At 39.6% G+C, this 18,077-nt stretch overlaps 1 protein-coding gene across 1 annotated transcript in view; it reads left to right on the top strand.

Annotated features, from left to right (window-relative positions):
• Positions 1-14,182, top strand: part of KIF15 (kinesin family member 15) — a 55,784-nt gene extending 41,602 nt beyond the window's left edge. The window contains 11 exon segments of the mRNA XM_020987345.2: positions 744-866; positions 1,248-1,394; positions 1,913-2,014; positions 2,703-2,834; positions 2,836-2,868; positions 8,019-8,128; positions 8,739-8,814; positions 10,602-10,639; positions 12,542-12,707; positions 12,990-13,121; positions 13,470-14,182. Of these exon segments, the coding sequence (XP_020843004.1) occupies positions 744-866; positions 1,248-1,394; positions 1,913-2,014; positions 2,703-2,834; positions 2,836-2,868; positions 8,019-8,128; positions 8,739-8,814; positions 10,602-10,639; positions 12,542-12,707; positions 12,990-13,121; positions 13,470-13,556 (1,146 nt within the window). The 3' untranslated portion in view covers positions 13,557-14,182.
• The last annotated feature ends 3,895 nt before the right edge of the window (positions 14,183-18,077 follow it).

The raw sequence follows: 18,077 nt of genomic DNA, 5'->3' as shown, positions 1-18,077 counted from the left end.
GTAAGTTCTATTGATAACAAGATATTATCATTATGTAAAGTTGGATTGGGGTTTTTTACTATGATGCTACGCACAGAAAATTACCACTTATTATTTTCCATTATTTCCCTTATATTTCTTTGATAGTTCTATAACATCATTCATTCTTATAGCCTCTGTTCCCAGCAGTCTTCTCATCCTCTGGATTTCTTGCCTGTGTCGTAACCAAAACGTTTTATCCATGGTTAACAATTAAACTTCACAAAGATCTGTAATTAAGATTAGGATTACCATATTATGTGTCTCAAACAAGTAAGGTAAGCTAGGAGAAAGCTATAGCCATAGCCGGCATATGGTCAAAATGAGAAACAGCCCCACTGGGGGGGATGTAAATGGTATATAAGATAAAACAGACGAGATAACAGTATGTAGGTGTTGGCATTTAAAGTACAGTAAAAGCTCTCCTTTGTAATCTGATCTCAGGAAAAGTTTACACCTTCATTCGCCTCATATTTCCCCCTCCGTTGACTCTTCAGGGGTCTCTTTGTGCCTGTGATGATTTGTGTCACATTGCCCACTTGCCTTCGATACAGAATGTCCTGTTCTCTCACCACCTGTCTGTGAATTGTAAAGTTTCCCTGTTTTCTAGATATATGGTAATCTAACGTCATCAGGCTGGGGATTTATTACGTGCTAAAATAACATTGTAATTTACATTGTGTTCAAATAAATAGCTTTTCTGATCATAACATTTTGTTCTTCAGTGCAAATATAACTCTACCTTGATTGAAAAAGATGACTGTAAGGCAGATCTAAAGAAACAAGAAGAACAGATTATGGAACTGAAACAAGCCCTTAATTTGAGAAAATTGTCTGATGATATGGAGGTAAATTTTTATATGTTGTGTTTGATTGCATAGGAATTGAATATCTTGATGGTTAATTTATAATCTTAAACAAGAAAAGCAAGATGTCGTAGTGAGCAAAGATCTGGCCTCAGAATCAGAAGACCCGGTCTCTTCTTGCACATTTAATTACGTGGCTCAAAACCAGTGGTTCCCAAAGGTGGGGGGGGGGACAATGAACTGCCCTAGGGGAGCGGTAGTAACCTTGGGTGCAATTGTACACTTAATCTGAAACCTCTTTCCTAGTTTGTAAGATTTCCAGGGGGGGTGCTGAGTAATTTTTTTAAAGGGGGCAATAGGCCAAATAAGCATAAATAACATTGCATTTTTTATTTGGGGTTGGGGGCTGTTATATTCTAACAGAGAGACATGTTGTGTGAAGACCTGGCTCATGCCACTGACCAGCTAAACAAATTAACAGAAGCCTCTAAGAATCATTCTGTGTTGCTTCAGTCTGCCCAGGAAGAGCTTGCCAAGAAAGAAGCCTTCATTCAAGAACTTCAGGAACAGGTAGACTTAGATGACGCTATTGCTATAAGAATTTAAAATGAGCTAATAATTTAAATTTGGCTAATCCACATAAGCCTCAGGGACATGCTAGCCTTTTAGATAATTTGCAGAAAATTATTAAACTAAATTGGAGTGTTGAATTTTGATCTTTGGGAACATGGCTGTCTTCTAATATAAAGACAACTTTGTTCTCACTAATAATAGGTTATTAGAAATGTGTCAGATGCCTCAATGAATAGATAAAAGGTTTAGTGGTGGTTACAAGGTTAAGGGGGGAAGAAAAAAATATTATTTCAATTAACAATGTGATTGGAATAAGCCATGTGGTGGGAGCAGCAACTCTAGTAGGATTTTGGACTTTTGAGGGAAAATGTGGGGTATTTGATATTTTGTTCTATTTCAAACTGTGAAATGTTCAAGCTAGAAGAATTTTCACATCCTCTGAAAACCTTGCATTTTCTTTGTGGACATGAATCCTGTATTATTTTGAAAGTTAATATTTTATTTTGTTTTCATAGCTAAGCCAAAAAGTTAAAGAATTGGAACAGAAGAAGAATGCATATAGTTTGAAAATGAGACATCTAGAATGTGTGATGGATTCTGGTTCTGTATTTCCACAGGTACTTTTAGAACAACAGTCCTATTTCCAAGCAGAGATAGCAGCTTCAGACATATCAAAAGTGCCCATTTGAAAATTGTAGCTAGGGGGCAGCTAGGTAGCTCAGTGCATAGAGCACTGGCCCTGGACTCAGGAGGACCTGAGTTCAAATGCGGCTTCAGACACATAACACTTACTAGCTGGTGTGCCCCTGGGCAAGTCACTTAACCCCGTTCCCTAGCCAAAAAAAAAAAAATTATAGCTAGAAAATATCTTTTTAAATTGTTTACATACAATTAAGAGACAGTACACAAAAGTGCTGTATTCAGAGGCAACCTCAATATGAAATCCTGCTTCCTGACAGTGCTGTTGGGAAAGTCACTTAACCTCCTTCACCCTCAGTTTCTGCATCTGTAAAATGAGAGTAGTAATACCTGTAGAAATTGCCTTGCAGTGTTGATATGAGGCTAAAATGAAATAAATAATGTTTATAAAATGTTTCACAAACTTTGAAACAATCTATATCATTAGTAATGGAGGTAGTCTTTCTGTGTGTACCTTTTGGCTGATAGAACAAACTCTTCTTTAGCTTTTTAAGTGGAAGACAATAACCAATAAGCATTTTCAGATATGTGGTACTAATGTAGTTAAAATTAATTTTTTGTTTAAATCACTAAAATTAAGAATTAAAAGTCTGCTATATCTTGCAGAGTCCTAAAACTCCACCTAATTTTCAAGCAAATCTGGCAAAGCTCCTAGAAACACAAGAACAAGAAATAGAAGACAGAAGAGCTTCCACAATCACCTTACAGCATCTTGTAACAAAATTGAATGAAGAAAGGGGATGTCAAAAACATTGAAATCCTTCGAATGAAGGTATTTGTCCTTTCCTGTTAAACAGCACATGGGCCATTCTTGGAGGGCAGAAGAACAGCTTGATTTTCTATACTGCTTCATATTTACAACCCTGTGAGGGAGGAAGTTTGAGTATCACCCCAAGAAGGTGATGGTGCTCTTCCTGTGTCAAGAATGGGGTGCTGATTGTATCGACTGCTATGATGATGAGAACTCAGAAAGGGCCTTATGATTGGGAAATGTGGAGGTATCCAGTGACTCTGCAGAGAGCAGTTTCCATAGAACAATGGAGGCAAAAGCCAGGTTTCAAGAAGTTGAGGGGGTAGTGAATTAGGAAAGTCTGGATACCAGCTCCAGGGGCTAACTGGATCAAGAGAAAAGGTTTGTTTTTAGAATATTGGAGACCTGAGCATCCTAGTAGGCAAGGGACTAGAAGAGACTAAAGATGTGGTTGGGGGTCTGGTTGTGGTTGTTTGAATAAGATGCCAAAGGGAGGCAGTCGGAGCAAGTATTTTAGCTTTGGCAAGGAGGAGACACACTCATTCCCTGGAGTGAGAGGGAAAGTGGCAAGAATTGGGAACAGGCCTAAAGTTTTAAGATAGCGAAGAGGGGAGTTAGGGGAGCTTGGGCTAGATGCTTCTTTTGATAAAATAGGCAAGATCATATAGTAAGAGAGATGATCTTAAAAGGTTTGGACTAAAAATTTTACAGGATTATTGAGCAGTGATAAATGCCCAAGTTCTTTATGGGTGCTGGGTGTGCAGAGGGTTCCTTGGCTTCCTCTAACAGTCCAGTAGCATTCTGCTTGTCAAAATTAAAAGTAAAAAAGGTTATTGGGCTACTGATAATGAAATATTCATAAGAAATGAAAATACATCGAGACTAGTAGTTCATGGTATTAGTGGTCTGTGCTATCATATTTGGGTACCCCTTAAGAATTGAGGATGGGAAGGGGCAGCTAGGTAGCACAGTAGATAGAGCACCAGCCCTGGAGTCAGGAGGACCTGAGTTCAAATGTGGCCTCAGATACTTGACACTTACTAGCCACGTGACCCTGGGCAAGTCACCTAACCCCATTGCCTACCCGAAAAAGAATTGAAGATGGGGTGAGGATGATAGGTTTGAGAAAACGTGGAATACCATAGTACTTTTTGTTACTTTTTTCAGTTCCACGAACATTTATTAAGTGCCTCCTGTGAGCAAGGCACTGCGCTAACTCTAGGGAATAAAAAGACAAGAAACAACAGAATCCCTGCCCTTAAGGAGCTCACAGTCGAAGCAGATGAGTGAGAGCAGTTACATGAGACCGTGCTTTGGGTCATGATGAATTATCTGTGAGGGGCAGCAGGGCATGTGGACAAAAGACAGCCTTGGAGTCATGATGACTTGGTTTGGAGTCCCACCTCTGAAACGTAACCTCTCAGTACCCCCAGCAGTTTTTTAGAACTATAAATTGCAAAGCAGTTGCCAATATGCCTTGCTAAAGAGGGTTTCCTTGTTGGAATTCCCTATCCCAGTGAAATAACAAGTAAGGCCTAAAGAAAAAAGGGAAGGTAATTCTTTATGCACTTGTTCAGTGTTGCTTTGTTCTCAAGTTGTTTCAACTAGCTAGAACAGGGAATGTATCTAATGCTTATTTTGTATTTTCCCATGATGCTCAAAATTACATATTTGGCTCCCAGGAATGGATTATTAATTAATTTATCATATGTTCCTATAAGCAGAAGTAAAAATCTGTGCTGAAAGGCATGGTTCTTTTTATTATCATTTATTTTTAACATTTTTTTCTTCTTGAATTTTGTGTTCCAGGCTCTCCCCCACCTCCCACACTCTCCCCCATCCACTGAGAAGACAGCAGTATGATAACAGTTACACATTGAAATCATGCAAAACATATTTCCAAAAAAAAGCAAGGAAAATTTTTAAAGTGATAAAAGTGTACCTCAGTTTTGGATGTACTCACAGTACATCATTTTTCTCTCTGGAGGTGGATGGCATTATGCCTTCATGAGACCTTTGGAATTGTCTTGGATCATTGTACTGATCAGAGTAGCCAAGTCTGTCACAGTTGATCACCACTGCCACACTGCTGTTATTGTGCACCATGATCTCCTGGTTCCCCTCACTTCACTTTTTGCATCAGTTCATACAGGTCTTACCACATTTTTCTGTAGCCACCTCCCTCTTCATTTCTTATGAAGTGGGACAGTACTCCATCACAATCATATGCTACAATTCATTCAGCCATTCCCCAATTGATTCGCCTGCTCTTGATTTCCAATTTTTTGCCACCACAAGAAGAGCTGCTATAAATATTTTTGTATGTATAGGTCCTTTTCCTTTTTCGTTAATCTCCTTGGCATGCAGATAGTCATGGTATTGCTGGGTCAAAAGGTAAAAAAGGCATTCACAGTTTTATAGCCCCTTGGGCGTAGTTCCAAATTGTTCTCCAGAATAGTTGACCCAGTTCACTACTCCACCACCAGTTCATTAGTGTACCTATTTTCCCTCATCCCATCCAGCATTTGTTATTTCTAATAGGTGTGAGGTGGTGCCTCAAAGTTTTTTTACTTTGCCTTTAATCAATAGTGACTTAGAGCATATAGATAGTTTTGATTTCTTCTTCCAAAAACTACCTGTTCATATCCTTTGATCACTTATCAATTGGGACATGGCTCTTATTTTTATGAATTTAACACAGTTGTATACTCAGTATATATCTGAGAAATGAAGTCTTTATCAGAGAAACTTGCTGTAAAAATTTTTAATATTGCTTCACTGTCTATGGTACCTTTTAACAAAATGTAGTTTCCCTGATTATTTTAATTAGGACTGTTTTTGCTTTTGCTTTATCTGAGATTATGATTGCTACCCCTGCCTTTTTTTTTAACTTCAGCGGAAGCTCATTAGCTTCTGCTCCAGCCCTTTATTTTAGCTCTCTATGAATCTTTGTGTTTCAAGTGTGTCTCTTGTAAACGTGTGTATGCATGCGCGCATGTGCATGCATGTACTTGCACATGTGTGTAGTGTTTTCCCTCTTTGAACCAATTCTAATAAAAGTGAGGTTTAAGCATTGCCTGCCACCACTACCACCACTCCCCCATTCTCCCCTCCATTGTAAAAGTTGTTCCTTGCGTGCCTCTTTTGTGTGAAAAGATTTTCCCCATTCTGCCTCTCCCTTCTCCCTTCTCCCAGTACATCCCTCTTTCTCACCCCTTCATTTTTATCGACAATCATTCCAACATAATCAGCTTACACCCATGCCCTCTGTCTATGTAAACTCCCTTTAATTGCCCTAATAATGATAAAATTCTTAGGAGTTACATGTGTTATCTTCCCATGTAAGAAGGTAAACAGTTTAACTCTCTTACAATTACTCTTTCACGTTTACATTTTTATGCTTCTCTTGAGTCTTCTATTTGAAAGTCAGATTTTCTCTTCAGCTCCGGTCTTTTCACCAGGAATGCTTCGAAGTCCTCTATTTCGTTAAGTACTTTTTTTCCTCTGAAGGATTATATTTAGTTTTGCTGTTAAGTTATTCTTGGTTCTAATCTTAGCACTTTTACCTCCCAGAGTATATTCTAAACCCTCTGCTAAATCTAGTGTGATCCTGACTGTGGCTCCATAACATTTGAATTGTTCCTTTCAGGCTGGTTGAAGTATTTCCTCTTTGACCTGGGAGCTCTGGAATATGGCTGTAGTATTCCTGGGAATTTTCATTTTGGGGGGTCTCTTTCAGGAAGTGATTAGTGGATTCCTTCAATTTCTGTTCTACCCTCTAAGATATTGTGGTAGTTTTCCTTGATGATTTCTCAAAATATGATGTCTAGGTTCTTTCTTTGGTCACAGCTTTCCAGTAGTTCAGTAATTTTTAAATTATCTCTCCTTGATTTATTTTCCGTGTCAGTTGTTTTTCCGATGAGATATTTCATGTTTTCTTCTAATTTTTCATTCTTTTGACTGTTTTATTGTTTCTTGATGTCTCATAGAGTCATTAGTTTCCACTTGCCCAATTCTAATTTTTAAGGAATTATTTTCTTCAGTGAATTTTTGTACCTCCTTTTCCATTTGACGTATTCTGCTTTTTAAAGTTATTTTCTTTGTTGAATTTTTATGCCTCTTTTGCCATTAGGTTAGTTTTGTTTTTTAAGGTATTTTCTTCGGGATCTTTTTGTGCCTCTTTTACCAAGCAGTTAATTGTCTTAAGTTTCTTGCGTCCCTCATGTTTTTTCCCAACTTTTCCTCTATCACTCTTGGCCTTTTCTTTAACTCTTCCAGGAATTCTTGTTGGGCTTGGGCCAATTAGCAATTTTCTTTGAGGTTTTTTGGTAGCTGTTTTCACACTGTTGTCTTCTTCTAAGTTTCTATCTTGGTCTTCCCTGCCACCATAGTGGCTTTTTAGGGTCAAATTCTTTCTAAATTACTTGATCATTTTCCAGCCTATTTCCTGATTCGGAACTTTATAAAGTTGGGCCCTGCTTGTTGTTGTTGTGCTTGTTGGGGGATAGGAGACACTGTCCCAAGTGTCAGGCTTTTTCTTGCTGCTGTTTTCAGAGTTTGTGCTGGGGTTCTGCAAGTTTTTGGTGCTTCCAAGATGGTGTGATCCTGGGAGAGGTATGGTCACTGCTCTTGTATTCCATGCTGTGCCCTTTACCAAGGAAGGGTCCCTAGTCTCCTGCATCTGCACATGCTGGTGCTTCTCTTAGCTTTGGCATTGTAAGCAGGACCACTGCTGCCTTGTAACTGACCATCAGCTCTCCTCTGCCCTGGAACTGCAACCTAGAACTGCATATGGGCAGTAGTTACCGATTAATGCCAGTTGTGCCCAGTGCCAGCAAAGGATCCCTTGTAATCTCTTTCTGATCAGTCGTCCGACCCTCTACTGTCTCTGGGCTGAGAGCTTCTGAAGCTACTGCTGCTTCAGTCGCATGTGTAAGCTCTGGACAGACCTCCACCCAGGTGTTACAGACTTCTCTTGCCTGCCTACCTCTTCAGTTTCTTCAGGCCATGAAAATATTTCACCCCAACTTTTTGTTGGCTCTGCCACTCCAAAATTTGATTTGAGGCATTATTTTAAAGTTATTGGAAGATCACTGTTGGGAGAGTTCTGGGTGGCTACACCTAACGTGCCATCTTGGCTCTGCCTGAAAGGTGTGTTTATGTGTCTCTAGGAGCAGTTATGTGAATTAGAAAACACACGCTTAGAACTTCAGCAATTAACAGAGACCAATCAAAGCCTGCAAAGCCAGCTTGATGATGTTAAGAAGCAAAAGAAAGGCAGGTAAGAAACAGTATACAAAACCTCTAGTCTACCTGCTTGCTGCCTGTGCTTATTTAAAGAATGAAAGTTTCTTATAGGAAGTTTTCATTCTCTTGCCTATGAGCAGTAGTTGATAAGGTTTAGCAATTTCCAAAATTATTTTGGTGACTACTTTCTTGGTGGTACTTGGAAATTATTGGAACATATTTACTGTTAATATGAATTTTTAATGTAGTTATTATTATTAATATATGACAGTATGATGTATTAAGTAGAGGAGCTGGCTTTGGAGTCAGCAGCACATGAGTTCCAGTTCTTCTCCTTTGTATACATGTTGGATGACCATAGACCAATCACTTAACCTCTCAGTGTGCTGGGCGACTTGGTTAGACTGCCAGTTACAGAGGAGTTGTTCATCTGCCTTTATGAGGAATTTTGAATACCAGAGAAATCCCCACGCCACCTGAATCGTGGGTTGAGACTTCGTCTCTCCCCCACCCCCACTCCCACCACCCATAAAACTGTTGCTGATGGTCTTAATGATTGACTGCCATGCAGTTTTGATTTTGGGAAGTATGTAAAATTATACTTTGTAAATTTTTTTTCAGTATTTTTTGTTTTCTTTATATAGTGAGCAAGAATATCCAGATATTCATCAACTAAAAAAAGAACAAGAAAAGGAAATTGCTGCAGAACGACTTGCTAAGGTATGTTCCTGGTCTTTTTAAGACAGGGGAAAAAAAATCCAAAATCTCCTTTCTTATTTAGGTAAACATGTTTGTTGTTTTCACTTAGTGTTAGAAAGTTATTCTTCCTGCATATGAACTACCAAATGCTAGCTCTTAAAAAAAAGCCTGTGATGAACTTCACTTTGATTCCACGCACACCTGGTCTCTAATATTAACTGCAGAAATATGGGACAATAGCAGAGAGAGCTAGAAATGACTTCTTGTGGAAAAAGCATAGTGGATCCTAATAGTATGTTACATAGTACAATCCTTACGGCATGATGTAGAATAAAACCCAATCCGGTCTTAAACAGCAGTAGTATAGATACATAAAATTACTTTAGTAGTAGACAGTAGGATCCAGAATGAAGTGGGGCATTATCCTGCCATATTCTACTCTGCTATGACCTCACTGGGAATGTTATGTCTGCTTGTGGAAGCCACATTTCATAAGGGACACATATAAAGTAGAGGGCATCCAGAGGAAGACAGCTAGAATATGGACTTGAAGCCATGCCATCATGCAAGGATCAGCTGAAGGAACTAAAGATATTCAGCCTGGAGAAGAGAAGCACAAGGAGGGGCAGGTGGAGCATGGTGGCAGTCTTCAAGGATTTGAATGACGTCATGTAAAAGAGCTGATTCTTGTCCTAGAGAGCGCAGTGTAGAAGAGCAAAAATTCCAGGGACAGACCTGTCTCAACCTACTTAGAGATGCCCCAAGATGAAATGGCCCACCTCATGGGCAGCAGAGTGATAACCCCTGAAGGCCTTCAGACCGAGGCTGAATGGATGGCTTTTTGGGTTGTTTTTTGTTGTTGTTGTTGTTTCTTTATTTGTTTGGTTTCTTTTTTTTCTTTCTTTTTTTTTTTTTTTGGCTAGGCAATGGGGTTAAGTGACTTGCCCAGGGTCACACAGCTAGTAAGTGTTATGTGTCTGAGGCTGATTTGAACTCAGGTTCTCCTGAATCCAGTGCTGGTGCTCTGTACCCACCTAGCTGCCCCGGATGGCTTTTTGTTGGGAAGGTCATTATTGGCACAACTCATGATTTGTCCAAGAGGTGGGCTAGCAGGCTTGAAGCCATTTCCCTTTCCTTATCTATAATTTTATGGTTATGATTAAAATGTCTTCTTTTTCTGGGTACCACTTTTTAGATATGATGTAGTAGTAATTTCAGACCATTTAAAATTTGAGTATTGTCTTGATTATAAACAAGCCACTAACATTCACAGTGATCACAACAGTAAAAGAGGGTTGTTGGACATGTTGCATGAGATTCTTTCTCAGGTATGGGTTGGACTGGGTAGCCGCAGAGAGCCCTTTCAGCTCTGCATTCTGTGAGTTCCAAGTGTTTGAAGTAAAAATTTGCTATTTCTTTTGGAATCATTCAAGAATCAAATATATTTTAAGTACTTAATACATGCAAGGTCCTGTGCTAAGCACTGAGACTGCAAAGAAAAGCAAGACCAGCCACTTCCTTCAGGAGCTCCTGTTCTCATGGGGCAGACAAGTTGCAACCAGGGCATGATCTGGAAGAGAAGAAGGAAATGATCATTAAATTACTTGCTATTTTTTTATCTTCCTGTAGGTAAATAGCATTGTTAATTTTAGCGTGCCCTCAGTATGTGATAGCATGTAACGGAGCAGAGACTGTTGGTTTCATTTTCACTGTTGGGGACAAGTTAGACTATCTTTTTTCAAAAATTTATTTTAAACAAATTTTTAGAAACTTAACCAAGGTAATGTTTCCATTTTGGTCTTTTACAGAATAAAGCAGTGGAAGAAATGCTGAAAATAAAAGCAGAGTAAGTTAAATATTATTTCATGTTTTTAAATTTTAATTCTTCTAAATCATGGCTTATTTTCATTCTCCAGTCATGAAGGAGGAAGCCTTTGTTAGATTAATAATCTTTGGCACTACTGCAACTTTTTTGTGTAATAAAATCTCAGATTTTATAACATAAAATTACTTCCTAAATGACTAAAGAGGATTATTGTGTAATTATACATAGGTAGTTACATATTTATGTTACATATATATTTTATGTAATATTCTTGTACAGTAATACCATAGCGGTATATACCAGTGTGTGGGGCTTTTTTTTTCTGTCTTTACTAGTCAGAAAGACTACAAATTCAATATCCAATTAGTCAAAAACAGAAAAATTGTTGATCAGTGTTGATTTTAAAAGCTTGAGGAAGTGTTGTATTTTCATTCTAGTCACTTAACTTTTTTGTATTCAGAAAAACTGAAGTCAAACTATTGCTAAGGTTGACTTATCAATGTTGGTAATAAAGGTGATTTTTTGATTCTAAAGGAACACTTTTGGTCAGCTATGTATTGCCCTTCCATAGCCCTAGTGTCTTAACCTCCTTTTCATTCCTGCCCCCTCACCTGCTCCTGAGCCTTCAGACTACATTGTAAATTAGGTTACTGTTAGGAAGGTTTCCTGTAGACCAGAGGTGTCAGACATGCAGCCCACACCAGAACCTGATGAAAATGTAATTGGGGAATATTTAACCAAGTAAAAGAATACATTTAAACATAGATAATGTTTATATGTGGTTTTCTAATTTCAATGTACAGCCCAAAGGGATCCTTAAGTATGATCTGGTGACTCCCATTTCTGTGTGACACCCCTTCTCTAGAGCACCCATGTCCTCAGTGGTGTGTGAATTCTCATCATCTTCAATTATAGTTTCACAGAATTCCAGTTTTTCTATATCCTGGCCAGCACTCAGTACTAAGACGTTTCTGGCTGCTGTGGATAAAATTAATTTGGGGGAGGGAAGAAGCCTGAACTTCTTCAGCAAGTGGCCCTAGAATGTCCTTTTGTAGACTAGAATGCATCCCATGAGAAAGTCCAGCTCTGTTTTATGTGGCTTACAGAATTACTGTGAGCAGCAGAGCCTAAAAGAACTGTGGACCAGCTTTCTCCTGCCCCAGGACCCATTTTGAATTTGTCTGCCTCATAGAAATTGTCCTTTTCATATTCAGGGCACTGACAGTGTTGCACCACTTGTAACAGTGGAAATGGTGGGGTTTTGCTGCTCTGTGTTGTTTCTGACTAGACTGACACCACATGGATTTCTGTTGCCAAATACAAATCCTCTTGTGTCCATCAAGGGATAAACCCAGAGGTCAGGTGAACAAGTTAATGTGGCCACTAAACATTTTATGTTTTACAGGTCGGGGGTGATTTTTGCTATTAAAAAATGCACTTGTACTAATAAAGCCCTGCTTATCTTGGTGTGGACTGATGGAGTGAGCATTTGTGAGGTGCTTACAGTGCACATGAAGGTGATAGTGGATTATTGGAGGATATTCCAGTAGACTACTGTAAGCTCTCGCTTACTCTCCCAAGCCTTAAAAGCTCAGTCAGATCTAGGCCTAGTCATTAACTCTGATTAAGGACCAGTCCAGCTGCATGTGTCCAGGTCATCAGCAGAGCTTTGAACTATCATCATGATGTTTTTTTCAGCCATGACAGTTCATGAATATATTTTATTAAGTTATATATAGAGGAGTTACCAATGAGATCCCAGATGCCTGAAGTAAGCAAGGATTTTCCCCGTACCTTCCTTGTGATTGGCTCAAAATAGAGGCCCCTTTGAGGTTTAGACCTTCAAGAGGAACTCACACATGTGAAGACCGTTTAATGTTTCTAACATCACACCTGCCCATAAAATTACATATGTCTTTTTAGATTAAAAGAAGTCAAAGATGTCCTTACAGGCAGAGAGATAGACTGGCTTAAAATGATGGAAGAAGTGGAGCGAACAAGAGCTCTGGAATCAAAAGCCTTCCAGGAGAAGGAGCAGCTGAGATCCAAGCTGGAAGAACTCTATGAAGAAAAGGACAGAATCTTGCAGGTTTGGGTTTGTTTGCTTCAGTGTTGTCTGGGCTACTTGTATTGGTAGAACTAATCTGGGCAAGAGTCTCTGCTTATTATGTTCATTTTTCTATGCTTAGAGATTGGTGCAGCACTTGTACTAAAGCAAGCCTCCTGATGGGAGAGGAGAACCTCACCCATATTTTGTGTATCAGGTGTATGTGCTCTGCTGTCTTCCTCCAGTGAAATGAGACTCAGAGTACTCTAGAAGCAGAAATGACGGGACAAAAACCACTTCTCATGTTTGCTGCTTTCATTACAGGAGACTAACATGCTGCGAAAGCAAGTGGAATTTCTTGCAGAAGAAAATGGAAAATTAGTAGGTCATACAAATCCAAACCAGAAGATTCAGTACCTGGTGAAACTGAAGAAAGACAATGCCCGACTCACTGAAGTATGTTTGAATGTTGAGATGATTAATACACGGATTTGCATAAGTGTTTAAAATTGATCAGAATTCTGTTATTGAACTGACATAGACTAAAAAAATTCACTTCAAGGCATTTAAAAATATGTAAGTTTTATTATTATTATTATTGCCATACCGTACAACAAATATGCCTCCTGTCTAAGTTATGTAGGTGTCATAACTATCAGGCATTTAACTTTAGTTGTACTAACAAGTAGTTTAAGAAACTAGAAGTTTTGGTGATCCTAATTTAATATTTTAAATTTAATGATGCCAGAAACATATGTAATTCTATGAAAATTAGAGCTTTATTTTTTGTTCTCGTCTTTGCAGGAAGCTGAAAAATTACGTGTTGAAAATGTCTTCTTAAAAGAAAGCAGAAAATATGACATTGGTCGAGATTCTGGTCAAGTCCCGTAAAAGTCATCGTGGTTTAGGAGTCTGTTTCCTTTGCCATAAAAAATGCAAGTGGGCAGCTCAAAGTGTAATGGAGCATTTGTCTCCCTATAATTAACAGCCTTCTGATGCCATTCCAATTCCCACAGCTCAACTTGGTTCTTGGAAAAGACCTTCCCGCTGCAAATGCTAGAGACACATGGTTCGTTCATTTGGTTTGTATGTTTGTGGTTTCGTTGTGTTCTGTTTTGAAAATAAAACATGGCCTGTAACTGTTGTTTACGTGGGGATTCTGGTGCTACCATTGCTTTTCGTTTTGCCTGGAGGCTTCCCGTATGCAACTTGTAAGGAGTCACTTTCAGTGTGCCTCAGTGTTATTGAGCTTTATTTCTTGCCATTATTCTTCTCTGCTCTTTTCTATAGTATTTGTCCTATGAATGTTCAAAAGCAGCTTTTCTAATTACTTTTTTTAGCATCATATTCTGTTTTGAGAGACTCCTTTGGTGTTACTGGGCTCATTTGCCATGATTGTAAAATTTAACAAGATTTTTAATACTGTATGGTCTGCTGAGCAGAAAATACTTGTTCTAGCACTATGTACTAGAAAAGTATATTTGGTCGAACATAATAAATAAGATATTGGAAATGTTTGTACTTTTGTCAGTTGTTTGAAAGATGGTATTTGACAACAGCTTAGAAAACGGGGGGAAGGTGCTATTCTCCCCCAAAACCCAGACTTCGGCCATTTAAGACATGATTTCTCACATATGAATTAGAACCACTTGATTGATACTCGGTTTTAACGCTGAAATAAATTTCCTGAGGCAGAATAGCTTTCATTTCTTCTCTTACATTATTCTGTCATCTTTCCTTTTGAATGGAAAACATCTTTGATTTTCTGGCGTGTTCCAATTATAGTCCTTTATTGAGGCTCATTATATAAAGATGGGTGTGCAATGTGCACGTTCATATAGTTCTGTGATTCATATGGTAACTGTGAAACATAATCAGAGATCTGGAGTGACAGACACATTCATCCTGCCACCTCTTGTCTGGAGATAGAGCCTTCAGAGGCATGGTGCATTCCAGGTTGGGGCCTTACAGGGCTCCCTCTTGCCTGGAGCAGACCCTTGGAAATTTCCTAGCCTGACTGCCCTAGGCAGCTGTGTGGGTCTGCAATATGTATACATGACAAAACCAAGCATGACTTGGTTCCAAAGATTCGGTGCCTCAGGATTCAGCCTATTTATCCCTAAGCTTTGCTGAATGAAATTCCACAGATCAGGCCTTGTAGCTCTTGCCAGACTCGTCAGAGAAGGACTAAATGGACCCCAGACTTAGCTACTGGCCCATAAGTGGAAAGACAGAACACGAGGACAAGTGTATCTGCCTTTAGCACCTGAAGAAAAGAATGATGAAATATTTCTTTAAAGGATACCAGTGAATTCCTCATTTGTGTTTGTTTTATGTCTTTTATTTGATAACTGTTCTGGAATCTCAGGTTAGAATTGAAAATAAAGTTTGTATCAAGGAATTTTGTGAGGATTTCATTGTTAGGTTTCTTATTTCTCAAGCGCACGCCGTTTGCATGGCTGGGAATAATTACAAATGGCTGTAATCTCGATGTTTAGCAAATGGGTCCTCCCTGCCCAGGTGATTTCACAGGGACCTGTGTCTTGCCCTCGCCTTGCACCTGAACATCAGCTCCCTTTTGAATGTTCTAAACTAGAAGTCCCCCAGCATATTAAGAAGAGAAATCATCCTACCCCACTACAAACCCACCCCTTTTCCAACCTTCTGTTTCTGTCAAGGCAGCACCCTTTCCTTGATGCCTCCCTCCCACCCAACGTATCCAGTCATTTGCCAATTTTTCCATTTCCTCCTCTTCGGTATCTCTCGCATTCCTCCCTTTCTCTTCAAATAGCAATCAGCTGATTGGTCTACCTGCATTAGGTCTCTTCCCTCGGTCTATAGCTCTTCAAAGTGATTTTCCTAAAGCAGACATCCAGCCATGTCACAGCCCTATTTGTTCCCTGTTGCCTCTAGGATCAGATATAAATTCCTGACATTCAACGATTTTTCATAACCTGGCTTCAACATTTGCAGCCATAATACAAATTACAGTCGGTTCTGCTGTAACAACATAGACATTCCTAAAAATCACACTCCACAATAGAAAACTAAGCTTAAAGGAAAAGTGGAGTTAGGGACCATGTTCCAATACTTTGTGAGTGACACATAAAAAGGAGGAACCTAATAAAAGCAGTAGCACAGTCTTAGATGTGTTAAATGGTTAAGAAATACCTGAATTTTATAATATGTAGGGAGGCTGTCACAGGCTTGGCCTGCATCCTGGTTCTTAAGAGGGCCTGAGTGGGCACAGTTGGTGTACACAGGAGAGAACAGCCTCACTAGGGCTGCAACTCCAGGATGCCTTGGAGGGGAGAGGGGAAGGTCAGCCCGGTCCTCTGCCACCCACAATTCCACTTCACCAGAAGATACCCGATAAGTAGGGCACTTAACCTTGAAAAACACCTGAAGTTTGCTTGTGAAGTGGTGTCAGAGGGGTTGTAACTTGTGCTACTGTGGTGGAAGGAAGGCTATGGGTAACCTCAGCTGTGAATGGGTGTGGCTCGTCATTTTGTTTGCCTCTTTTTATATTCCCCAGCATTTAAGTTGGTGCCTAGCACATAGTAGGTGCTGGTATTTATTGACTGCATGAGTAAATTAGAAATTTGAGTTATGCTCAGATTGTGCTCTGATGGAAGATGGGGGAGTAAGAAGTAAGTTACTCTCACCCTCCCTTATTGATCTCTAAAAGCCCAGAAAATATCCCAAGAAAACCCCCAGAAAAGCTGAGCCAGCAGAAAGATGGGGTGCAGCAGTTTTGTAGCCCAGGAAGCTTGGGGGATTAACAAGGGAAAGGCCTCTCACTGTGGGGGAGGGGGAGCAGCACAGAATGGGAGGCATCCCAGCAAGCTAGCATAAAGCCCCACCTCAGCATACCAAGGAGAGATCCTGAATCCCAGGGTGGTGGAGCAGGCCAGCACACGAGGACCCCAAAGTGCCTCAGTGCAGGCAAGGGATCTTTCTAAAATATATAGAGAACTATGTCAAATTTATAAGAATACAAGTCATTCCCCAATTGAGAAATGGTCAGAGGATATGAACAGGCAATTTTCAGATGAAAATATTAAAGCTATTTATAGTCATATGAAAAAATACTCTAAATCACTATTGATTACAGAAATGCAAATCAAAACAACTCTGAGGAACCATGTCACACTATCACATTGGCTAACATGACCAAACAGGAAAATGATAAACGTTGGAGAAGATGTGGGAAAGTTGGAACATGAATGCATTGTTGGTGGAGTTGGCTGATCTGATCCAACCACTCCGGAGAGCAATTTGGAACTATGCCCAAAGGGCTGCAGAAATGTGCATGCCCTTTGACCCAGCAATAGCACTTCTAGGGCTGTACCCCAAAGAGATCATACAAATGGAAAAAGGACCCACATGTACAAAAATATTGATAGCAGCTCTTTCTGTGGGGGCCAAGAATTAGAAATTGAGGGGCTGCCCATCAATTGGGGAATGGCTGAGCAAGTTGTGGTACATGAATGTAACGGAATACTATTGTGCTATAAGAAACGATGAGCAAGCTGACTTCAGAAAAACATGGAAAGACTCGTATGGACTGATGCTGAGTGAAGGGAGCAGAACCAAGAGAAGGTTGTACACAGTAACAAGCCACGTTATTTGATGAATCACTTTGATAGACTTAGCTCTTCTCAGCAATGCAAGGATCTAAGACATCTCCAAAAGTCTCATGATGAAAATGCTATCCACACCCAGAGGAGGAACTATGGAGTTTGAATACAGATTGGAGCATACTGTTTGCTCTTTTGTTTCCCTTTTGTTTCTTCTTTCCTATGGTTCCTCCTATTGGTTCTAATTCTTCTTTACAACATGACTAAGATGAAAAATTTTTTAAATTGCACTCTGATGTATTGCCTGTGTTTGTCTTTTCAAAACAAGTGTGGCAGAACTGACTTCCTCACATATGACAACGCCCCCATGTCCACCCTTGCCTTCGGATTGGAAGTCCTACAGGCCTAGAATATCTTAATGCTTCACCTGCACATCATAGAATCCCTGATTTCTGTCAAGATTTTGTCCAAGCAACACCTGAATGAAGCACTTACTGATTTTCTGCACCCTTCCCCTGCCAACTGCTACTACCACCCTTCCCAAAATTATGTTGCACATAGAGACAGAAAGTTCAGGGTTCAAATTCTTCCTCAGAAACAGATTTTTAGCAAGTCCCTTAACGTCCACAAAAGGGGTTGGCAACGTTTCTAAAATGGCAATTGTACATTTATTAATTCACATATGAAGTAATCACCTATGTGCCGATTCAGTATATTAGTCGCTGTAGTAGATGGTGGGATCAAGAAAGGCACCATGGAGAGGTCAGGTTGTGAAGGACATTCCGGACTAAAGGAGAACATCCAGTTTGCTGTAGGAGCAACAAGGAGCCCG

The sequence above is a fragment of the Phascolarctos cinereus genome, unplaced genomic scaffold (assembly GCF_003287225.1).
Source record: "Phascolarctos cinereus isolate Bilbo 61053 unplaced genomic scaffold, phaCin_HiC Scaffold_1;HRSCAF=81, whole genome shotgun sequence".
In the NCBI taxonomy this organism is placed as follows: Eukaryota; Metazoa; Chordata; class Mammalia; order Diprotodontia; family Phascolarctidae; genus Phascolarctos; species Phascolarctos cinereus.
This window is presented reverse-complemented; position numbering and strand designations above follow the sequence as displayed.